Source organism: Podarcis cretensis (genome assembly GCF_951804945.1).
Source record: "Podarcis cretensis genome assembly, chromosome: Z".
Lineage (NCBI taxonomy): Eukaryota > Metazoa > Chordata > Lepidosauria > Squamata > Lacertidae > Podarcis > Podarcis cretensis.
The window spans coordinates 17572829-17598152 of record NC_137184.1 but is presented as its reverse complement, the minus strand read 5'-3'; the positions used below and the strand labels follow the sequence as shown (position 1 = coordinate 17598152).

Here is a 25324-nt window from a genome sequence, read left to right as displayed (position 1 = left end):
CTGCCTCTGGAGGTTCCATTTCCCCTACATTTGTCAAGCCTTGATTTAAAAATCCACCAGAAAGAGCTCCCCATATCTCACATCAGATTGGCCTAGAAACTACATGAGCTATAGGGCTGGGCTATATATCCATATATTGTCCAAAACCGGTTTGAAGTCCATATTGTGATATCGGTTTCATAGTTTTTGACCTGGCGATATATTGAAAATCATTGCCTCAATCTGGTTTCAAGTCTATATCTTGATAACGGTTTCATAATTTTTGACCTGGCGATATATTGTGAATCATGATGTGTGTGTGCGCTATGCAAAAATCGCAATGCAGGGAAAACCATGAAGCCAGCCAATGCCTCTCCATCCTTATTTCAGACATCCTGATATATCAGTATATCACAGTCTTTAGCTGGTGATATATCACCAGTTGAAAGCCAGATATCACCCAGCCCTAATGAGCTATTTCTCCCCACCACCACTCCGAAATAATCAACAACTTTTCCATACCAGGGATGGGGAATGAATTTGGTTCAGCTGATGTTTAATTCTGGATCTATCAAATCTGCACTCTCCAAAGCAATCTGTGAACTGATACACAGGTACCCTTTGAAATTAGCCCTTGTCCAAATTTAACATCATGGTTCTCCAATCAGAATTTACAAAAAATTAAGTGTGCATATATTAAGGTTCAATGTTTGTGTACATATATTACAGTTAAATGTGTGTGTCTATGAATAAGGTAAAGGTAAAGGTACCCCTGCCCATACGGGCCAGTCTTGCCAGACTCTAGGGTTGTGCGCTCATCTCACTCTAGAGGCCGGGACCCAGCGCTGTCCGCAGACACTTCCGGGTCACGTGGCCAGTGTGACAAGCTGCATCTGGCGAGCCAGCGCAGCACACAGAACGCCGTTTACCTTCCCGCTGGTAAGCGGTCCCTATTTATCTACTTGCACCCGGGGGTGCTTTCGAACTGCTGCAACCTACAAAAATGCTTCATATTGAGAGAAGTGACTTGCAAAAATATGTACATTGCTCATGACTGCACATAAATATATTTTATTAGAAGAGTCGCACCAAAATGCTGATGAAATTTGTAATTATTTTTTTAAATCACAAATTGTTAAGTAAATGTTGACAACTGAATGTAAGATAGAAAAAATGAGAAACAGGGAAGTGACATTGACAGACCCTTCCAGCCCTATTCTATACACATCAAATTCACTCACAGTTTTCCTGGGTTAAGCTTTTCAAAGCAGCCTCTGCGCAAACCGATTGAAACCATGATCACCAACTGCTTGAAAAAGGACTGTATAGGAGATCTACACTACATAGAGATCCTATGTTGTGGAACAGAAGCCCCCGCCCCAGCAGGTGACCAACCTGCCCAAAGGGTCCCCCCTGCGGAGGTGGGCTTCTGAAACTCAAGCACAATTTTCCTGGATAAGCAAAGAAAATAAATTTGCACAAAAGGGAATTGTGACATTTGGCACAGCATGAACCAGGAACCACAGAAAGGAGCCACATAAATATTTTGACTTACTGGTTTTGAATACCCCTGAAAGGGAATAAGAAGATGAGTGTGGCTCCTGGGACCTTTCACTCCTAAGCCTCCAGGAAAACGGCTACGAATGCAGATCCAGAAATGAGTATTATAGACAAAGCCCAGAACTTTGATTCCAAGAATAATGAAGATTTTGATAAATGAGATGTGGGCCAGGAGGAAAGAACTAAATTAGATTGAATTGCCAGGGTAGGGTGAGGGAGAAGACCTATAACACACCCACTCCTCATTCATGGCATCATAAATTTATGTGGAGGAGGTCATACCCTTTCCTCCTTGAGGAAATATTTTCTGATATGGTGAGGTGCACATTTCAGGAACACAAATGTAGATTAAATATCAGTAGTAGTAGTGAATCATAGACTCACAGAGTTGTAAAGTTGGAAGGGATCCAAAGGGTCATCTAGTCCAACTCCCTGCAAAGCTAAATGATCCCTGACAGGTAGCCATCCAACCTCTGCTGAAAAACCTCCAAGGATGGAGAATCCACCACCTTACTAGGGAGTCCGTGCCACTGTCAAACAGCTCTTACTATCAGAAAATTCTTCCTAATTCTTCCTAAGTGTCTCCTCTGGAACAGCAGAAAACAAGCTTGCTCCATCTTCCATGTGACAGCATGGCTATCACAGAATCAGAGAATTGAATACGGCTATCACAGAATCAGAGAATTGAATACGGCTATCACAGAATCAGAGAATTGAATACGGCTATCACAGTATCAGAAAATTGTAGAGTTGGAAGGGATTGCAAGGGTCATTTGGTCCAACTCCCTGCAAAGCAGGAACCACAGCTAAAGAACCCCTGTCTTATACTGAGCTAGACCACTGGTCCACTTTGCTCAGTATTGTCTACACTGGCAGTGGCTCTCTAGAGTTTAAGGCGCTTAGGCTGGCCTTTGCCAGCCCTACCTTGAGAGGCCACAGGGGACTGAACCTAGAACCTTCTGCCTGCAATGCAGATGCTCTAACACTGAGCCCAGTCTACTCTTTTCCAGGCTAAACATTCATAACTCCTTCAACTGTTCCTCATAAGGCTTGGTTGCTAGACTCTTTGTCATATTGGTTACCCTCCTCTGCACATATTCCAAATTGTCAATATCAGTCTGAAACTACGGTGCCCAGAACTGGACATGGACTCCAGGCAGTGGAACCGACTCCCTCAGAAGATGGTTGACTCTCATTCACTGGAGGTTTTTAAGTGGAGGTTGGATGGCCATCTGTCAGGGATTCTTTAGCTGTGCCACCTGAACTGAAGGTGGCTGGACTGGATTGTTGGTGACTTGTAGAAGTCAGTTGGTCATTCACCACACCCCAACCAGTGTGATGTTATCTGCAGAGCATGTGGAGCCCCAGCAGAGTCTTCAGAGATTTCTTGCTCCCAGCAGAACATCCTCTTCCAGAGCCCCCAATTAAGAGGAAAACTCCTCTCCCACACAGTTCAAAGTAACCAAGTGTTTATTGTCTCCAGATGCAAGACAACGCTATACACTGTTATCTACTATGTGCAGTCCTTATGACCTTTGAGGTAAAGATACATATGTACGGAGAGATCCATCAACACTATCAACACGCTAGCTAATGCTGCCATGGAAAACCCACAGTCTCTTCCCCTGACTCTCACAGATTCAGAGTCAGACCCTGCCTGCAAAACAGGGCAGGACACGAACATGCAGCAGGACTAGACATAATGAAAGCAATGCCCTGGAGACTATGATACCCGTCTCTACACATAGGCATATGGCCTGGACCAATGGGAGGGTGAATGGCTCAGAAAGGAACAGTTGACCTGGCTGGTGTTGCTATGGTAGCCCAGTGCGCCTGGCACCCTTATCTCAGCACATCCAGATGTGGGGGATGTGCTCCCCAAGACATGAGCCCAAGCACTGTGTAATTTAACCCATGGTTCACATAACACCAACATGGATGACCCTCAAGGTCCTTTCTAACTCTATGATGCTAAGCCATCTCTGCAAAACAGCCAATAGTTTTGCCATAATAACGTTGGAACATTTTAAGTTACCCATCCATCAAAAATGGCCTCCCTAACTTCTGTGGCTCAGCAGGAAAAGTATGGGCTAAGCTGCATTTCCCTCCTCTCTTTTGGTTGGGAGGAGGGAACTGGGGTGACGGTGGGGGCACACTGGCCTGTCTCCCAACCCTCTCAGACTCCAGAGCTCTCTCTGTCTTTTTGCAGATGCTCCATTTTGCTTCATAGCAGGAATTTCCACCATGCCTCATTTAATCATGTGTTGAGTGATATTAAGCAGATGTGGATTACCTGACTGAATCTGTCCCATTGCTGTCAGCCCTTGCTTGCTAAAATGGAAAAACTGGCTCAGTCCTGCTCCATCCACTCACTCCCAAAGAAACCGAACAATGATCCCCCACCCCACCCCCTGCTACAGAGCCTTGTTCGGCTAACTGAAGTAGCAGGATCCAGATGCCTTTGCCTTGGAATCAGCATCTCTGCTCAGAATGTCCACTTTGTAATCATAGGAGTATAAGAAGAGCCTGATGAATCAAGCCAATAGCCAATCTAGTCCAGCTTCTTGTTCTCACAGTGGTCACCCCAATGTCCACAAGCAGGACCCAAGCACAGGAGCGCTTTCCCCTCTTGTGGTTTCCAGCCACCAGTATTCAGCATAGAATCACAGAATTGTAGAGTTGCAAGGGACCCTGAGGATCATCTAGTCCAACCCACCGCAGGTGCAGAAATATGCAGCTGTCCCATATGGGGATCAAACTTGCAACCTTGGTGCTATCAGTACCACACTCTAATCAACTGAGTTGTCCACATGGTAAGCATCGCTGCCTCGAGTCGTAAGATTTCCTACCTGCTCTTCACTAGAAATTCACAAGGTATGTTACAACAGTTAATTTACAATGATAAGAACAGATAAAACCAAATGGAACCATTCCAAAAGGAACCAGAATGGTATTATGGGGTTGGACATGTGTCCTGAAGTTGTGATGCAGTTCTGATGGGCAGGAAGGACCCTTTAAAATACAGTATGTGTTTTATGTAATGGGATTCATTGAACATTGGCTGCCTCCTCATCCTCTTGAACTCCAGAACTCTCTTCATGCTAGCCTTATGCAAGGATCATCGCTGCTTCTCTCCATCTGCCCACTGGAGTTCAATCCTTTCTCAACCTCACAGACATTCAGTGAAGCTGAATGTTCTTCCTTCACTGTTGGAAACAGAATACCTCTGAATATCAGTTGCAGGGAACCACAGGAGGGGAGAATTGCTGTTGTGCTCAGATCCTGCTTGCGGACTTCCCTTGGGGCATCTGACTGGCTACTGTGAGAGCAGGATGTTGGGCTAGGTGGGCCTATCATCCAATCCACCAATGCTCATTAACCTAAGTTAAATAACTTGGTGTTCCAATCTGCAAATTCATGAGCATCAGTTTGGGTCAGTCCTCTGCAAAAAGCAGATCCAACGAGCCCCTCCTCCTCCTCGTATGCTTGCTACCAACCAAAGCTTGTCAGCAAAGCAGCAACAATGAACCCCCAATTTATTGATCCACAGTACCTTGGAACATCTCAGAATTCCTAGTATTTCTGAAATGCCCAATTGCTTCATGACCAAAGAGGGTTGCATTCTCCTCCCTGGTGGAAACAGCAATTGTAAGAGAGACAGAAGCCCTCTAGATGCCAACTTCTATTTATTTGGATAAGACAATGATTTCCTACTCGCCCGCAGGCTACACAATTCCACCTTTCTTGCTTCGCAGGAGGAAATTCCTTTGAAGAACAATGAATTCCTGTTCCCTTAAAAAAAGAAAACCCTCTGTATGACTGTACTTTCCTCAAATTTCTAACCTAGTTTCCCAGTCCCCTGTGAAACGAGGTGGACAAAACCAGGCATGAAACCTAATACACACACACACACCACATCCTGATGCACTCATGCTAACTTGCCAAGCTAATGCCATAGAGAAAGTGGATGGAGAGAGGTTTTTCTCCCTCCCTCCTAAATACTAGAACTAGTGGACATCCAATGAAGCTGAATGGGGGAAGATTCAGGATAGAGAAAAGACAGTCCTTCTTCCTGTAGCACAGGGTTAATCTGTGGAACTCTATCCCATAAGAGGCAGTGATAGCCATAGACTCAAGTGGCCCTAAAAAGGGGGGGGGGTTAGCCAAATTCATGGAGAATAAAGTAATCATGCTCTGCCTCCATAGCTGCGCATTCCATCAGTTGCTGAGAATCATAAGCAGGGTATCACAATTTTTTCCTCAGGGTTACTTCTGAATTGGATTCACTGGCGCAGGAACTGTATGCTCCAGTAACTTGGTAGCTGGTGGTTGTTGGATGGTCCCAGGTTCAATCCCTGCTGGAATCTCCCTGCAGGGAGGGAAAGACCCCTGCCTCAAACCCTGGAAAGACACTGCCAATCAGTGTAGACTATAATGAGCTAGACAGACCAATGTAAGACAGCTTATTTATTTACAGCCAGGAGGATCGGGATCTTGCTTTTAGAGGAGGGGCTATAACTCAGAGGCAGAAGGTCCTGGGTTCAATTCCTGGCATCTCCAGGTAGGGCTGGGAGAGACTCCCTACCTGAAAACATGGAGAGCTGCTGCCTGCCAGTGTAGATAATACTAAGCTAGATTGAACCCAATTGCCTGTCTCTGTATATGGCAGCTTCCTATGTAAGCATCAGTTCTCAAGGAGGCAGACTGTAACTCAGTGGTAGAGCTTCAGCCTGTTCTTCAGAAGGCTGAGGACTAGAATCTCACTCTGTGTTTAGGGGCCGGGATATAGATCAATGGCAGCACATTCAGAAGACTGATTTAATATAAGGCAGCTCCCTGTGTTCCTAAGAGATGAGGAACTTGACACTCAGAAACTAGGGCAGTGATGCACCATCATTTGATAGCAAGAGTACACTTGTTTGAAGAACAGATAAGTTGTTCCCCTGTACAATGAGGAGAACACAAATAAATAAGGGCTGCCTGGCCTCAAAAGTTGAGCACAGTCACTATCTTTCTGCACAAAGCACTGCGCCCTCATGAAGATTCATCACCTGTTTGGTCCTACTTTCTCCTAATTTACAAGCTTTTTGGCAAGCATGTCCTATTATTTTCAGTAATGCACATTTTTTTTTGCACCACCGTGCCCATATGTGTGCATTTTCAAACATGCTGTTCGGATAAGAACATAAGAAGATCCTGGCTGCTGCATAAGGGCAAAGGGGACTCATCCAGTCCAGCATCCACTTCTCACACTGTTTGTCCAGATGCTTGTGGGAAACCAGTAAGCAGGACCTGAGTGCAACACCAGATCTCTCTCTCCCCCCCCCCCCGGCAGTTTCCAGCAACTGGGATTCAGAAGCATTGCTACCTCCAAATATGGAGGTAAAGCATTGCCACCATGACAAGTAGCCACCGGTTGCCTAATTTCCTCCATGGATTTGGCCAATCCTCTTTTAAAGCCCTCCAAACTGGTGGCCATGGGACGCAGGTGGCGCTGTGGGTTAAAGCCTCAGCGCCTAGGACTTGCCGATCGAAAGGTCGGCGGTTCGAATCCCTGCGGCGGGGTGCGCTTCCGCTGCTCGGTCCCAGCGCCTGCCAACCTAGCAGTTCGAAAGCACCTCCAGGTGCAAGTAGATAAATAGGGACCGCTTACCAGCGGGAAGGTAAACGGCGTTTCCGTGTGTGGCTCTGGCTCTGGCTCTGGCTCTGGCTCTGGCCAGAGCAGTGATGTCACGCTGGCCACGTGACCCTCAAGTGTCTCCGGACAGCGCTGGCCCCTGGCCTCTTAAGTGAGATGGGTGCACAACCCCAGAGTCTGTCAAGACTGGCCCGTACGGGCAGGGGTACCTTTACCTTTAAACTGGTGGCCATTACTGCCTCCTGTGGGAGTAAGTTTATATGTACTAAATCTTCCAATGTCCTCGGGTTCTAGGGTGATTAGAGGGAGGAAAACTATTCCCTGCCCACTTTGTCCATGCCATGCATAATTTTAAAAACTTCTAACATGTCAACTTTTAGTCACCTTTTTTTCTAATGTGGCAGATTTTCTCAAATACTGCAGCCTGTCCTGGTAGAGGAGTTTCTCTTGCCCTTTGCTGAAACCTCTTCCAGTTCTGCAATACAGTTGTACCTCAGGTTACAAACACTTCGGGTTACAGACTCTGCTAACCCGGAAGTAGTACCTTGGGTTAAGAACTTTGCCCCAGGATGAGAGCAGAAATTGCGCTGCGGCGGCAGTGGGAGGCCCCATTAGCTAAAGTAGTACCTCAGGTTAAGATCGGTTTCAGGTTAAGAATGGACCTCCGGAATGAATTAAGTTCATAACCAGAGGTACCGCTGTATCATCTTTGAAGTGAGGTGACCAACTGGAGAACCACATTGCAAAAGACAGAGCAGTGCAGATTTTGAAGAATAATAATGTTTACCGATTTGTGCATTGGTTTCAGAGTTTAAACTGGCGTGAGGAGTGGAGGTCAAATCGCCCTCTCCCTTTCCCTGCTGGCACTGGGGACATCTTAGCAGATTGCCTTGCTAGCAAACCGAGACCCATTTCCCCCTCAGAATTGGTTCCAAGTCGGTGGACGGTTTGACAGCTTCCATGTTTGTGTTGGACGTGCCTTTTGCCTCCAGCACTCCAACTGTGACAACAGTTTCCGTCTGAATGTTCCAACCCCCTGAGTGAGACACTACGGTGACCCGACGCCAACATTAATGCAAAACATGCTCGGTGACAAAACAACTTATCATTCCAGGCATTTTTTACGCCCAGGCACAAAAGAATAAAAATGCAGAAGTTCAGAGATACTCAACACCAACATATACCTTACCACATGCATTGGTGAAGAGAACCTGTGTACTGCTGCTGCAGTGGTTAGAGTGTCAGATTGGGTCCTGGAAACCAGGGTTCAGTTATGCCACTCAGCCATGAAGCTAACTTGGACCAGCCACTACTACTCAGCCTAACCTACCTCATGGGATTTTATTAAAAAATAAATAAATTAAAGATTATCTTGGTTTACAAAAGCACATGCCTTGCCTCTTTTTTCAGGTTGTAATGTACAGTCTTTCTTACAAATCAGTTACATTTGTTGTGAGACATTAGTGTTGAGTACTGTATAAGCTTGGGGAAGAAGAGGGGTGGTGTGGTGAGGCTTATATTATTTTGTATAGTGTACGTGCAGAGTTTTGTGTCAGCATCAACTGGGTAGGTTCTCTTATTACATTTCCTTGGTTGTGAGGTTTTGGGGGGCTGGGTGTGGTTGGTTGTCTGTGGTTGGCTGCAGTGGGGTTTGTTTGCGTTTGTGAGGGGGGGGAGGGCTTGTTGGGTCAGGTATGCCAGATTCATTTGTATGTTGTGGGTGGATTCTTGTTGTTGTCTTGTTGGGCTGTGTATGTGATAAGGGGGACCCATACTGGGGTGAAGGAGTCCTATTTGTCCCTGTGTCTGTTTCAGTTTATTGGTTAGCTTTTCTAGTAAGGCTGTTTCCCATACAATTTGATACCATTTGTCCATGTTCCCTCCTGACAGGTCTCTCCAGTGCCTGGCTATGAGGCTTCTGGCTGCTGAGAGTAGGTGGGTTATAAGCTCTGAATAATGTAAGTGGTCATTATGATCTTGGAGATGTTCAGTAGGGCCAGTTCTGGGGTGAGTTCTAATACCTGTTTAGGACTCTTATAGGACTGCTGTCCAGAAGTGTTGGTTTTTAGGGCATTCCCACCACATGTGGAGGTATGTGCCTTTGGAGGTGCAGCCTTTCCAACGTCTTGGTGAGGTTCCTGGGCGTAACAGCCAGGAACGGGCGGCTTCCCAAAAAGTATTAAAATACAGTAGTCCATTAAACATTAAAAGCTTCCCTAAACAGGGCTGCCTTCAGATGTCTCCTAAAAGTCTGGTAGTTGTTCTTCTCTTTGACATCTGGCTTGCCAGGTTTTTATCTGGAGGTTTTGTGCTGCGTGTTGGAATAGTGGGCGATAGGCCATGGGATTTAGTGGGGATGGGAATGGGGATAGATTGCCTACTTGTCCCTTCCAGGACCATGTGGATTTGTGCATTGTTGTGGGGATTTTCTTTACTTTGTTTTGGAGAAATGGATGTGCTGTTGTCCTCACAGGATCATTGTGGGGATTAAATGATGACTAGGACCTGGGAGACAAGGGTTCAAATCCCCACTCAGTGATGAAGCTCAGTAGGTGACCTCGGGCCAGTCACTGCCTCTCAGTTTAACCTACCTCACAGGGTTGTTGTGGGCATTAAATGAGGGGAAGAACCATGTGTGCCACTTTGAGCTCCTTGGAGAAAAAGGTGGGATATAAATGCAATAAATGAATAAGCAAATAAATAAAATATTCTTACTCTAACCATTACATCACATCATAGTGCTTAAAATGTATGGTGTGAATGTGGCTACTACCAACTCCATGCTTTAAGTCAACAACATGCCTTCATCCAAGCAGAACGGTCCATTTGTTACCCAAACTTTCTATATCAAGTGCCCATAGTCTTAAACCCACAGGCAAATATACCCCTTTCCATCTCCCCGAAGCCTCATGCTCCCATTTTGATTAATGGTTTTCTAAAGTCATGCAAAAAAAAATAAAATATTTTTTTTTAAAAAAAAGATGCTTTGGGGGCAGGAAATTAAAAACAAAAAAGTTTATCTTACTCCCAGTCCTTTAATCAAGTGCAACACAAGTCAAATTGTGGAGACCACTGATCCAGCTCCAAGCCTGCCTGGGTTTATTTTTGCTGACTCAAGTTTTCTGATATGGTTGCCAGATTTTATTTTTATTTAGAGGAATCTGAGAATATCATGGACAAGCTGAATGTTATGGATGCCCTCTTTAAGAAAAATATTAATCCAGCAACTATTATTTTCAATTTTGACAGATTGTCCTACTGAACACTTTTTGCTCTCCTTTGGAATAAAGGCTGTCACTTCTGGCAGGCCCAATACTTGCCAGCTACCCTGTTGAAAAATGATGACATCAGCCTCCCAAAAGGAATCTAACTGGGGGTGGGGAGAGAGAGAATTAGTTCCCCATGTTACTCTGAATCATGCATTTTAGCTCAAAATAATAAATGGTCCTAAGCAGTCAGAGCTGGTCATAAAATGTGTGTGTGTGTGTGTTTTAGGTCTGGGCAATATATCAATATATCATCCAAAACCGGTTTGAAGTTCATATTGTGATATTGGTTTCAGAATTTTTGACCTGGCAATATATCATGACTCATGATGTGTGTGTGTGTGCCCTGATTTGCCCTCCCAAAATGTTGGGGGGCATGCCAGTTTAGTAACCTGAATTCTGTGTGTATGTGATAAGAGGGTAAGAAGAACGTGGCTACTGAGTGAGGCCAAAGGGGTGGCGGGTGCATTTAGTCCAGCCTCCTGTTCTCACAGTGGCCAACCAAATGGCTATTATGGGAAACCTACAAGCAAGATCTGGGCACAAGGGCTACTCTTCCCGCCTGTGGTTCTTAGCAACTGGTATTCAGAGGCATTCTGGCTTCAACAGTGGAGGAGGAACATAATTAGAGTCCTGCTAGATCATGCCAATGGCACATCTAGACCAATATCCACTTCTCACAGTGGCCAACCTGTCGGAAACTCACAAGCAGGATCTGAGCAACAGAAACTCTCTCCCCTTGCTATTTTGAGCCAGGAATCGGACATCGGAACAGAAGTTCATTTTATACGTCAACTCCCGAGTACCGTGAAATAAAGCTGCAACAAAGCTCCCTCCAGGAGAGTCCTGTTTCCAATTATTGAGCTGTATTTTACTGTTTTACGTCTTGCCACAAAAATGTCTCATTTTTCAAACACACACACACATATCCCAAGGATAACATATTCTGTTCCATTCTTATTTCAGACATCATGATATATTGGTATGTGACATTTTTGAAAGCCAGCTATCACCCAGCCCTAGTCAAGACTAGGCAAGGCAGGTAGGACTTGTGGTCCACACATCTGGAGAGAAGTGCTCTGGCCAGCCTTGACCTGCATATACACCATGTTATTTACTTGGCATATAGTCACTTACAGTTACTTGGGTCAGCTGCTTTGCACATCTGGAGTTACTTGCTCATAAGGACATAAAAAGAGCCTGTCTGCTGGATCAGGCCAATGGACCATCGAGTCCAGCATCCTTTTCTCACAGTGGCCAACCAGATGCCCCAGTGGGAAACTCTCAAGCAGAACTAGAGTACATGAGCCTTCTCCCCTCCTGTGGCTTCCAGCAACTTGAATTCAGAAGCATTGTTGCCTTATAGTAGCCATCGAAAGCCTCCTCTTCCATGAATTTATCTCATTCTCTTTTAAAGGTTAGACCTAATGGTCAGGGGTCCCTTTACCCTTTACTTAGGGACGCGGGTGGCGCTGTGGGGTAAACCACAGAGCCTAGGACTTGCCAATCAGAAGGTCGGCGGTTCGAATCCCCGCGATGGGGTGAGCTCCCGTTGCTCAGTCCCTGCTCCAGCCAACCTAGCAGTTCGAAAGCACTTCAAAGTGCAAGTAGATAAATAGGTAGGCAGGAAGGTAAACGGTGTTTCCGTGTGCTGCTCTGGTTCGCCAGAAGCGGCTTAGTCATGCTGGCCACATGACCTGGAAGCTGTACGCCAGCTCCCTTGGCCAATAAAGCGAGATGAGCGTCGCAACCCCAGAGTTGGTCACGACTGGACCTAATGGTCAGGGGTCCCTTTTCCCTTTACTTAGGTTGTGGCCATTCAGTTTTAGGTGAAATTACACTGAGCTCTCCAGCTCCATTCTTTCCTTGACATCCTCAGTTTCGTTGATGAAATTTTGGAGGATATGTTAAAAACTGGGAGTATTCTGAATTCTTATTTTATATATGCATGTGCTTCAGTAGGAAGTTGCTGTAAATGCTTCTGAATTCCAGTTGCTGGAAAGAGCAGGAAGATGCTGGAATAGATTGCACTGGCCCAAACTAGCAGACTTATCTTATGTTCTAAGGGACAATTCAGCATTTTCTCCTGAATGAAGAAACAGACTTGTAAGAAATTGCACTCCCCTGATGGAGGCAGTATGCCTCTGAATACCAGTTGCTGTTTTTTTTTATGATTCCACAAGGCTCAGATAATATGGTTGAGTGAGGGAAGAGTCTCCATTTTAGCTCTGTTCAGAATGTACCAAGGAAAACCACTAGCTCTGATGGTCCACAATAGGAATCAAAGCTCCCAGGATCTCAAATGCAATTAATCCAAACACAAACATGCCTGGTAATGTTCAGTGTCACACAAACAGAAGCCATATCCTTTAGGTCAAGAATGAGGGACCTCAACAACTCAGATAAGGAGGCAGGACATCCCCACCATCCTCTCCTAAAAGCTCTCTGATCGGGATGCAGTTAGATCCAAGCCCTGTCTTCTTGAATGCACTCTGCACACGCTTCCTGACCCTTATCAGACCCTAGCATTGACAGCCAACAAGGAGTGGCCAGGGAGTCAGAGCACCATGGCCAAGACCTCCTTGGCAGAGTTTGCATTGCCTTTGGCTCCCTTTCTGCACTGCCTTCTTCTATACCTCTGCTCCAGATCTGTTTCCTGGATACCAGAGCACAGTCAAACAAACAGAGTGGAACAGGCTGTCTCTCACCCCTCAAGCAGACACCGCCATGAGTCCCAGAATCCCAGCCCAGATAACAAATCTGGGTCAATGTCCTTTTGGATTATATCCTGCTGAGGCAGACTTTCAGCACTCAAGGAGCCAAATCCTACCCAAATACAGATTACCTTAAGAACTTAGTTGTTAGTTGGTATCTGTTTGTCTCAGGAGACAATTGAAGAGTGCACCATCGGAGGTAAAGTCAAAGTGCTGGAAAGTTACAGCACCTGCTGTGGCTGCAGAGACCGATATGGGAGACACATGTTTTGTTGCAGCTGGGGCAGATGAGGGCATCTGTTTGTGCAGATGCAGATGCACCATTGCATTTCTTCTCTCTGCGCTCCTCCCAGCGGCTATTCCTACTCTGGTCTCTGCTATGGATACCTGACCTGACTGTCTGTCTCTTTATAAGGGGGAGGCTTGCTGGCGAATGGATCAGGCGAGTGGCCCATCTATTCCAGAGTCCTGTTCTCACAGCAGCCTCCAGATGCCTCAATGGGAATTCTGCAAGCAGGACCTCAGTGCAACAGCACTCTCCCCACTAGCACTTCCCAGCAACTGGTATTCAGAGCCATACCACCTCTGTCTATGGAGGCAGAGCTCAGCCATCATGCCTAGTGGTTGCGAATAGCCCTCTCCTCCATGAATTTATTCAATCCTCTTTTAAAGCTATCCAGGTTGGGTGGCCATCATTGCCTTCAATGACTAGTCGCTACATGAAGAGGGGCTTTCTTTTATCTGTCCTGGATATTCCAACATTCAGCTTCACACGGCATTGAGATCTCAGTCACACTCAGCTCTGTTATCAGCCTGTGAATTCCAAAATCTGTTGATTTAAGTTACCCATTCTTCCATTCTAAAGTTCTCCCCACCTCTACATCAGCTTGCACTATATGGTTTTCTTTTTTAACAGCCATCATGAATTTCATGAACCAGAATTTTAGCAGGAATTTCTCAATATGTACACACATCTGCCTGACATAAACATTTATTTATTTTTTGCAAAACCATTTCCCCTATTATAATGGATGTTCATACAAACATCCATTATAATAGGGGAAGTGATCTTGCAATGAATGTGGGAAATGGTTTTCATGCATATATGCAATGTATAAACCCTTTATCCTAGTATACACTAGGGCTGGGTGATATATAGTCCAAAACTGGTTTTTCATGATTTCAGTTTCATAATTTTTGACCTGGCAATATATCATTAATCATGATGCGTGTGTGGGCACGCACTATGCAAAAATCACAATGTGGGAAAAACCGTGAAGGTTGAAAACGAGATGTCACCCAGCACTAGGCAAAGGTAAAGGGCCCCCTGGCCGTTAGGTCCAGCCGCAGATGACTCTGGGGTTGCGGCGCTCATCTCACTTTACTGGCCGAGGGAGCCAGCGTACAGCTTCCGGGACATGTGGCCAGCATGACTAAGCCACATCTGGCGAACCAGAACAGCGCATGGAAACGCCATTTACCTTCCCGTCGGAGTGGTACCTATTTATCTACTTGCACTTTTATGTGCTTTCAAACTGTTAGGTTGGCAGGAGCAGGGACCAAGCAACGGGAGCTCACCCCGTCGCAGGGATTTGAACCACTGACCTTATTGCTTGGCTGGAAAATGGGATAACAAAATTCAGGAAAGTGTGAATTGCAAAGGATGGCTGTATTTCGGTTTGCATATTGTTTCAGAATATGCAAACTAGGTAGGTTTGTATTTATTTGTTTTGTAAAAATTATACAGAGCTTGGTAGTAAAAAAAACACAACCTCAAATAAGTTTACAAAAAGATAAAACAATAAGATTATTAGTAATAATAATTAACAGCAATAATTTAAGACTTTTGAAAAATAGCCTAAAAAACAGATAAAAACTTATATACATTTTCTAAGCATCTGGGCAAAGGTAAATGTAAAGGGACCCCTGACCATAAGGTCCTGTCGTGACCGACTCTGGGGTTGCAGCGCTCATCTCGCTTTATTGGCCGAGGGAGCTGGCATACAGCTTCCGGGTCATGTGGCCAGCATGACTAAGACGCTTCTGGCAAACCAGAACAGCGCATGGAAACGCCTTCCCGCCGGAGCAGTACCTATTTATCTACTTGCACTTTGACATGCTTTCGAACTGCTAGGTTGGCAGGAGCAGGGACCGAGCGACGGGAGCTCACCCCATTGCAGGGATTCGAACCGCCAACCTTCTGATTGGCAAGCCCTAGGCTCTGTCGTTTAACCCACAGCGCCACCCGCATCCTTTAAGCATGTGGGTAGTCTTGCCCAAACAAAATATTTTTAGCAGGCATTGCAAATTGTACAGGGAAGAGTACAGCATGACATCAATAGGCAGGGAGTTCCAAAGTGTAGGTGCTGCCACACTAAAATACTGAGTTGCTATAAAAGCAGAACTGAATTGAATTTATTTGCCAGCTACCTGGGAGTCATCTGACTCCTCAGAATGTCTTTGGGATGCTGATGCAGGCCTTGTGACACTTGGACAATGAAGCTGAGAGTGGACAAAGCCACGCAAATCAAACATTGGTAAAATGAAACAAAATGGAGTTGTTTCTCCCACCAGCCCCAAAGATAGGCACAAAATACAATTCAAAGCAATGGGGAGTTGGATAATGCAGAAAGAGAGCTGTGGAGGCATGTACAGTGGAATTTGAGCTGATGCAGAGACTTGGTCACCGAAGAAGGTCCAGTGTTCATTGTAGCATCAGGTGTTGTACAACTGAACTATGGCTACTCTCCTAAAAATAAAGTAAAATCCTAGTCTCTATGGTTCTGACTTCCTGTGTGCAAAGTAGGTGCTCTACCCACCAAACAACAGCCCTATCTATCCCAGGATCCCCACCCCCAGGCAAGTGTTATGCTGCAAGCCATACAGTGAACTCTATCCAAAGTCACAACAGGCAGAGGGATGCTTTCAATTATTCACCTGATATGTTTCAATCATATCCTGCTCAGAACAAACACTTTGCTGGGAAATCACTAGAATTAACAACACAGCATTGACTGAGGTTTCCATGCCTCGGAATGCCCATCTTTGGAGAGGGAGTCTGTCGCCCCAGACAAGCCCCAGGGCTGCCCCTGTGACATCATCACCTCTCCAGTTTCCCAAGCCTATCTTCACACATGGGGAATGACCCAAGTTAAACAGAAGCAAATTCACACCCACAATGACTCAGCCGAAGGCATCTTAACAGTATATCCCATTTGTCTGGAGGCTGAGTCTGTTTCCATCTTGGTTGATTCTAATCTCTTTCCACAGCTACTTCAAGAAGGGTCCAGATAACCCAATGATAGTCCTTACTCTTTTTAAGGTTTCATACACTCCAACATTCTTTGGATGAAAATAGGGGCACTTCTCACTCCCCATTCCCCACCCCCAGCACAGAGAAGAAGGTTGGGTGTCACCACCACTGCACAAACAGGACACAACACATGCACACACCACTGTCTTGAGACACCCCCTTAATCTCGATTTTATTTTATTTTATTCTTCAGTAGATTTACAAGCAGATACACAAATATGGTCGTACCTTGGAAGTCGAATGGAATCCGTTCCGGAAGGCCATTCGACTTCCAAAACATTCAGAAACCAAAGCACGGCTTCTGATTGGCTTTCCCATGGGAGAATTTAAGACACCTCTTTGTGAAACACAAAAAGAGCCTGGTTCCTGGATCATTGGTCCAGCATCCTGTTCTCACAGCAGCAAGTGTGCCGCCTTGCCCCCGCAATTGAAGGGGCTGGTGCCACGCGATGTGCATGAGTGACGTCAGCACACCATGTGACATGATGACATCATGCGCGCAGATCGCATAATGTGCTGACGTGTCGCGCATATGCCACAGGGCAGGCGTGAGTGACGCAAGTATGCCACACGGACTGCTTGGTTAATGTAAGCATGTAATGGGGCATGTTTTCACTCCCCTGCAGATTTTGGGGAGATGTGGCCCCCTGCCTTAAATTGGGGGGGACCCCAGGCCCACCCTAGATGGTGCCTATGCACAGGAGCCAACCAGATGCCCTGATGGGAATCTCTTGCATGCAGGACACTCCACTTGGAAGTTTTTCTTCTGAATATCATTTGCAATGGAGAAGCTGCATTTTAAAAAAATAACCATTTAGCCTGCAGCCTCTGGTTGCAGATTATGTGCTTTTGCCTAACAAAGTCATGGCAAAGAGCTAAGGATGAGAAATGCATCTTGTACTACATATGAAAATATTTCCAACAACTGCTGTCTGCAGAAAGCCTAAAAGCTGTGTGGGCGGGATTCTCCCAACACAAAGCTCTATTCGGTAGTCGCTGAGGGTTTTAACTTTGTAAGTTGGCACCCTACAGGACCAGGACCGCAAGCCTGTAATATTAGGTCACTCCCCAGAGCCCCCCCTTCCCCCCCCCATGCAGGCCTACTCAGAGCCTTTCATCTGTCACATCTGGACGCCTGGCACACAGTGGGGGTAAAGCTGAAGGAAATGGGAATCACATTTCTTTCCCTTCAGTTTCGTTTATTTTGCAAGACAGCTTGGATTTGGTGTGGGTGACCAAGGCCACATTTCACATCAAATGCCACTTTAAACATTCATGGCTTCTTCTCCTAAAGCATCCTGGGAGCTGTAGTTTGTTCAGGGTGGTGAGAAGTGGTAGAACCCTGCTTCTTCTCCCAGAACTACATTTCCCAGAGTTCCCCATGAAGAGGGATTGACAGTTAAACAGCTCTTGAAATTGTAGCTCTGGGAAGGGGAACTGGGGACCTCCATAGCTCAATGGCAAAGCACCTGCTTTGCACAAAGAAGTCCCTGGTCCCTGGTGGCATTTCCAGATAGGTTCAGGAATGCCCAGGGAAGTAGCAGGTGGGGGAGCTGCTGGTTGCTCATGCCACCCTCCCTGAGCCAGCCCTGCACCACTTTAGGAGGCTGGGATCTAGAGCTGCTCAGGGCAGGCAGTGTGAGAAGGATACTATGTGCCCTTCAATCCCAGCCTCACCCTCATGCCACCCTCCCCAGATCCCAGACTCGAAAAGTGGCTCATGGGTTGGTGTTGCTCTAGCAGCATCAGCAGCAAGGGCTGGGCTAGCATGCAGCAGCTGTTTGCCCTCTGCACCCTCCGGTACATGTGTACCACCCAGGGGCTATGAAAACATGCTCTGCCCCTGCCTGAAGCCCTGCAGAGCTGCTGCCAGCTAGCATAGATGGTATTGAGGTAGCTGGACCAGTGGTAGAAAATGGATCCCTGTGTTCCTGTGTTCCTAGTGCAGTTATGAAACTCACTGGATGGTTCTTGACAAGTCACTCTTAGGGACACCACTGGATTCCTCTCCAAAAAGTGTTAGCAAACAGGGTCTGTCCTGCCAAAAATTCTGGCATGGATTGTAGAATCTAGGAGAGATGCTGCAGCCCATGCCAGGGCTCCACAGCAGAATACCCATAAGGGTCTCCAGAATTCTCTAGAGTCCAGAGGCTTTCCAGTAAGGCAAAACGATAAATGAGGTCATAGAAACATGGAATTGTAGATTTGGGAGGGGTCCCCAAGGATCATCTAGCCCAATCCCCTGCAATGAAGGATTCACAGCTAAAGAACCCCTGGCAGATGGCTACCCAACCTCTGTTTAAAAACCTCCAACAAAGGATAAACTTTCTTGTTTGTTCCACTGTTGAATAAAGCTGGGCAATATCTGGTTTTCAACATCATGCTATTTCACTAGCTATACATTGTGATATACAGATATATCATGATGTTTGAAATAAGGATGAAGCTATGTAGAGGCTGGCTTCACACTTTTTCCTGCATTGTGATTTTTGCATAGTGCGCGCGCGCGCACACACACACACACACACACACCCTTATTCATGATATATTGCCAGGTCAAAAATTATGAAACTGATATCATGACATTGGACTTCAAAACAGTTTTGGACAATATATCGCCCAGCCACACTGTCAAACAACTCATAAAGCAGCCTTCCCAACCTGGTGCCATCTAATTACGGCTAGAGTATAACTCCCAGCAGCCCCCACAGAAGCTGCCAGTAGGCTCAGCAGCCTACATGTCCAATGAGCAAGGATGATGGAGCGCAACAACTTCTGAACATAGGACCACAGGAAGCTGCCTTATCCTGAGTCAGACTATTAGTCTCTCTAGCTCAGGACCATCTGCACTAACTGGTTTCAGGTGGGGAACATTCCAAGTCCTACCTGGAGTTTCCAGCAGGAACTGAACCTGGGGACTCCTGGAAGCAAAGCAAAGCAGATGCTCTACCCTGGAGCTACCGCCCTTTCTCTACAATAGAGCAAGATTCTAATCCTCATTGTTTTGGATTATAAATAGGAGCCTGTCTTATACCAAGTGTCAGATCTGTTGGTCCATCTCCTTCAGTGTTGTCTACACTGACTGGCAGCAGCTTCCCAGGGTATCTATGATGAGGCATTCCCTAGCCCTACCTGGAGATGCGGGCATAGATTGAACCCAGGACCTTCTGCATGCAAAGCAGAGCATGCAAATGTAGAGCCCCAGTTTGAGGGTCAGCCCTATGTAAAGAGCTTGTTTTATACACTACCAACAACCTTCCAGCACTACTGCCTGCAGAAACGAGAGGAACTGGCATTCAGAGGCATACTGCCCCAGTACCAGAGATCCAACATGGAGCATCATGGTTAGTAGCCACTGATAGCGTTGTCCTCCATGAATGTATCTATTCTAAGAATCTGATAAGAAACCACTAAGGGAGCGTAGCCTTTGTGAGCCTATGTCCTGCTTGGGTCCCGTTTGTGGATTTTGCATTAAGGGCATCTGACAGGCACTGTGATAATAGGATGCTGAACTAGATGGGGAATCAGCAGCAGCAGGATCTTATTATGTTCTTATGACTTGCAATAAACCTTGCTGTAACTGAATCCAAAGCAAACCATTTGAAGGGATCCCCAAGGGTTATGGACTCCAACCCACTATAATACAGGTGTCTCTGCTCATCACTCCCTCCTGTTATTTCCTAAGGCAGCAGAGACTTTCCTCTTTCTTCTCTACAAGTCTCCAGACCCATCGCCGGCACTTTGTAAATACTGTACATACATAAGAAGCAGTAGGAAGCCCAGAACAAATGTTTATCGCAAATATTTCACTTCATGGCATTTTCCAATCTCAAAACTAACAGTCCAACTTGTTTCTTTGAAAAACAAAACGTAATACTGTTCCAAAGATATCCTTATTGGAACAGTCTGGCTGATCTGGTTTCTATCCAGGTGTAACAGTAAGAAAACATCTCTTCCACCACCCACCAGTCAAAGGCAACACAGATCATGGAACATTTTTGGGCTTCTTTCATGAAACCCAGATCTGGGACTGGAGTAACATGATTTCCTGCGTTGGTCTCACTGACCCGCTCTGAGTTTTAGACGCAAGAATTTGTTTCCATAAAGTTCACTTAAGGCACATTAGGGGGCGTCTGTTTTCTAAGTTCATTTGAGTTTGCAAAGTTCCTGCCTTTGATCCCCAGATTGTTCCTCAGGAGCGGGGCGGGGGGCGGGAGTTTGCAGCTGGACACAGTTACGCTACGGAGAGATAATCCCAAGCAACAGACCTTTGCAAACTGTATAGATCATCTTCCGCAAGAAACCTTTCTCCCTCCCTAGAAACGGGTAAGAAACACTTTGCATTTCTGAAGTTTTCTCCTTTTGCCCGTCCCAGCCCTTGATAAACGGCATTCAAAGGACTGAGGCTGCTAAAATTATTTATGATAGTGCAAAAACAGTGCAAAACCTAGATTTGCTCCTGCATCTCTTTCAGTTGCTACTGCATATATATACTGTGTGTGTGTGTGTGTGTGTGTGTGTGGCAATTCCAAATCTAAGCACTGCCTCAAACCTTTCCCTCTAGGAATCATGTATGAACACGATGGGGAAAAAATAATTGCGTGACCCGAGGGCAAAAACTCTTTAAAAATAAAAAGAAGTAAAATAAACAATCTGCATCTATAGCAAAAACAATTGAGTTGTTGGTCCCACTTACCTGCGTGGCTCTGGGCTACTGAATAGAGAAGACACATTACTAGACTCCAAGGGTGAATGGACCTCATCACCCAAGTCCTCCTTTTCCATCTTGTGTGAGTATCCATCGTCCACCGAGACAAAACAGGGATAATTATTATTTTGCTTGTGCAAAAGACGCAGCCTCAAGCCTGGTGGAATATTCTTTCTTTCTTTTAATATATATCCCTCCCCACCCCCCTAAGGAATGTTCTCTTTACGAAGCCATGAGTTTGGATGCTTGGGATGGAAGAGGAGGAGACTGGACGTCTCCTTCCAGCTGCTCTGCCTCTTCTCCAAAAAGTCTGCAAAAAGTTTGCTTGGTGGCTGCTTTGCTTGGAAGATCGGCCGTTCCTTTCTTTCCTTAAGGGAGCCCACTGCTGTCCTCTTCCACCTCTGCCAGTGGCCCTCTGCTTGATCTGCCTTCCGGGGATGACTTTCTACACCGTGATGTTCCCCTTTCCCTTCTCTGATCTGGGAGTGAAACTTTTTTCTTTCCTCCTTCTCCTCTTTCTCCTCTTAGAGCAGATGAGGATAGGATGTCAATCCAGAAGTGCCTCGGCCAATCAGGATCTCGGAAGAGCCCTAATCCCCGCCTCTTCTTCCCTTCTCCGCAGATGGGAGGGGGAGGCGAGGGAAGGAGTTTGCAAAGAAAATTTTGTGTGTGTGGCAAAGAGAGAGGCCTGTCTTCCCCACCCTTTCAAGCTCCCCCTCCAACTAGGGCGTGAGAACAGGCAGGCAGAGGAGACCCCAGCGGGAAGTTTAAATCAAGTCGCTGGAGAATTGATGCATTAAAAGTGATGCATTTGAAAATAAAAAATCGTGCATTTAAAAAATGATGCATTCAAATAAAATCACAGAGCAAAATGAACAAACATGGGGGTAGAAGAGACAGAGATTTCATCTGTTTAGCTGAGTACTGTTTGCACTGGCTGGCAGCAGTTGGCCATGATGGCAGGGAAGGCTGTTTCCCAGCCAGCAATGTAGAAATCTACAAAATCTGACTTTCTCCATAGGAACCTACCAAGCCCTGTGATCATCATGTAAGGCCATTCTTCATATGCCTTCTCCATGAGCAGTCCAGAGGGTGGCAACATGAGAACGGGCCTTTTATGCATTGGTTCCCTGTTTGTGGAATGCTCACCCCTGGGACATTCACCTGGCACCTTCATTATACACCTTTAGACACCAGGCTAAAATGTTCCGCTTCAACCAAGCCTTTGGCTCAGTAACATCGTTTGCAGCGGTGCCTCGGTTTTCAAACATAATCCATTCCAGAAGATGGTTCGACTTATGAAACGTTCGAAAACTGAAGCAGTTACTTTCGGAAGCATTTACTTACAGAAAACTCAATACGGAAGCCGAAAAGCATTCGAAAACCGATGCAGTTACTTCCAGGTTTTTGGCGTTCGAAAACCAGAATGTTCAACTTCCGAGACATTCAAAAACCAAGGTACCACTGTATTCTGTTTAATGTGTTTGTGGGAGAGGGTGAGGGTGGTTATTGTTTTGTTTTAGTTTTTTATTACGTATTTTGTGGTTTTGCTTCTATTTTTATGTTGTTAACTGCCCTGATATCTACAGGTGAAGGGTGGTATACAAATTTAATAAATAATAATAACTTAATAGTTAAGAAGATCCTACTGGATCAGGCCAATGGCCCATCTAGTCCAACATCCTGTTCTTACAGTGGCTGAACAGATACCCAAAAAAAAAAAAAAAAGGCCATAAGCAGGATATAAGTGTTAGCAGATCTTGCAGCCTGCTCTTTTCTTTCTAGACCATTTTATTTTTTTTCTCACCACCTGCTTCTCTTCACTTCACTTGAAATCCACTCCTCTTCTTTTTTGCTTTCTTGTTGGAGAAGGGCAGCTTAGATGAAAAGGCTTTTGGAAGGGAAAATTCAGGGAAACTTTGTTTGGAGTTCTAAATCAATGTCTGGGCCCAAAACCTGCTAGGAGAGCTTGCACCTTGGAGAATTAGATCACTTATGGTTTCTGGAGTTCGAAGGTTTTATTCATGCAGGAACTGTTTATAGGATGAGTGGAGATGAGATAGAGAAACAGCAGACATTTTGCCTCAACAAGTGGAGAGAATTTTTTTTAATAGCTCAGCTTTTGGGGGTGGAGTTAACTTAAACAGAGAGCTACAAACTAATGCTGGCTAGATTACTACACAAGCAATGCCCGCTGGTGGTTTAAAGTAAAACTTGCATTAACTACAAATTCAACAGAATGAAATGTATTAGCTTTTCTCCAGCACTGAATGCAACAGAAACATTCTCCTCTGCTTTGATTTCTAGCAGCTGGTATACAGAAACATACTTCCCCCAACAGCTGAGATGGAAAATACAAAGAGTCTGCTGGATCAAGCCAATGGCCCATCTAGTCCAGCAGCCTGTTCTCAGAGTGGCCAACCAGATGCCCCGATAGGAAGAAGCTCACAAGCAGGAACCAATCACAAGAGCACTCTCTCCCGCTGTTGTTTCCAGCAACTGGTATTCAGAAGCATCGCTGCCTCCAACCATGTGGGTGGAGCATAGCCATTGTGACTAGTAGCCATCAATAGCCTTCTGTTCCTTCATGAATTTGTCAAATAATCTCTTAAAGCCATCCTAGTTGGTGACCATCAGTGCCTCCTGTGGGAGCAAGGAGTCAGCTAGACTGGTAAAGGAAAAGCAATTTATATGCGTTGTATACGCAATATAACATTGAGCCACCAGATGGTGATGTGGAATCCCATTTTTCTCTACCTGTTTTCCCTGTTTAAATTCACAACTCTTTAAACTGAAACGTTGGATGTGTCTAGATCCAGCCCAAGTGCCAAAGTTTAACTGCGCTATGTGAAGAAGTCCTTTCGTTTACTGTCCTTAAGCTTCCAACATTCAGTTTCATTGGATGCCCACACAAAGTCCTAATGTTATGAGAGAGGGAGAAAATCTTTTCTCTATCCAGTTTCTCCATGTCATTCACTTCTATCGTGTCTCCTCTAATTCACCTTTTTTTTTTGTAGAGTACAAAGCTTCAGAAAAAAAGATGCGAGAGACTTATTGGATATGTTTATTATATGAGAATAAGAAGATCTGCAGCCCATTCAACCAAGTATGAACGTGAAATGTACATGAACATATGCATGGATTTTCATGTGTACTTTAAAAAAAAATATGCAAGTGTTGTTGGAAATGCGGAGAACCAAAGTTAAGATTTTAAATACGAGAAGTTGAAATGCACACATCCCTGTATCCCTAAGGGAAGTACAGTGGTGCCTCGCAAGATGAAATTAATCCGTTCCGTGAGGCTCTTCGTATAGCATTTTTTTCGTCTTGCGAAGCAAGCCCATTGACAGCTTAGCGGATTAGCGCTATTAGTGGCTTAGCGGCTTTTAGCGATCAGCTGTTAAGCGGCTTAGCGGCTTAGGAAAAGGGGGGGGGGAGGGAAAAAACCCCGCAGGAACTCGCAAGACACTTTCGTCTTGCGAAGCAAGCCCATAGGGAAATTCGTTTTGTGAAGCGCCTCCAAAATGGAAAACCCTTTCGTCTAGCGGGTTTTCCGTCTTGCGAGGCGTTCGTCTTGCGGGGCACCACTGTATCTCCAGCACAGTTTTGATGGAGACTCTATCAAGGTATCCACAAAATCTCCCTTTGCAGTAGCTGGTGCTTTGCCATTAAACTGAAAAGGTCATGATTCCAGACAATGAGCTATTTGTGCCGACCAAAATGAGGGGCGGGGGAGTTGCCCCACATCTGGAGACAAAAAAAAAAAAAATGGAGAGAGAGATGAAGAATGACAAATATCAAGTGAATCACAAAGTTGGTCAGGACCTGCATGCTGTCATTTTAGAGGCCACGAATGCAGCCCAGCCAACTCCCCTCTTGATTTCTCCAGTGTGTCAAATGTATGGTTTTGTTGTGGTAAAAGCTGGAATCTTCCCCACTGGAGAGGATCACTTGAGCCCGAAGGGTCACTGACCTCCTTAGGAGCGTCCCAGTTACATAGAAATGTGCAAACCCACACCCTCATTTGCACGCCCTCTGACATTTCAGAGACAAAGATAGTTGCTAGTGGGGACAGCCTTTATTCTTTTTCGTTTTAAAAAAAGATTTTGTTGGAGCAAATCAAACAAATCAATAAAATAAAAACAA

The 25324-nt window shown here is 45.5% G+C and overlaps 1 protein-coding gene and 1 long non-coding RNA gene across 6 annotated transcripts in view; one reads left to right on the top strand and one right to left on the bottom strand.

Moving 5' to 3' along the window:
• COL5A1 (collagen type V alpha 1 chain) overlaps positions 1-21885 on the bottom strand; it is a 181126-nt gene extending 159241 nt beyond the window's left edge. For 2 of the 3 annotated variants that reach the window (XM_079961194.1, XM_079961196.1), the window contains exon 1: positions 21167-21885. In XM_079961194.1, the coding sequence (XP_079817320.1) occupies positions 21167-21272 (106 nt within the window). In that variant the 5' untranslated portion in view covers positions 21273-21885. The remainder of the gene's footprint in view (positions 1-21166) is intronic. The other variant, XM_079961195.1, reaches the window with a different exon arrangement.
• Positions 20522-24188, top strand: LOC307207550. Of its 3 annotated transcripts, none has more exons than XR_013834708.1 (4): positions 20522-20796; positions 21035-21260; positions 22200-22636; positions 23489-24188. It is a non-coding gene; the product is annotated as an uncharacterized lncRNA (long non-coding RNA). The 3 variants fall into 3 exon arrangements; XR_013834709.1 differs by having other exon boundaries at positions 23486-24188; XR_013834710.1 differs by lacking the exon at positions 22200-22636 and having other exon boundaries at positions 20523-20796; positions 23486-24188.
• Positions 24189-25324: the final 1136 nt, after the last annotated feature.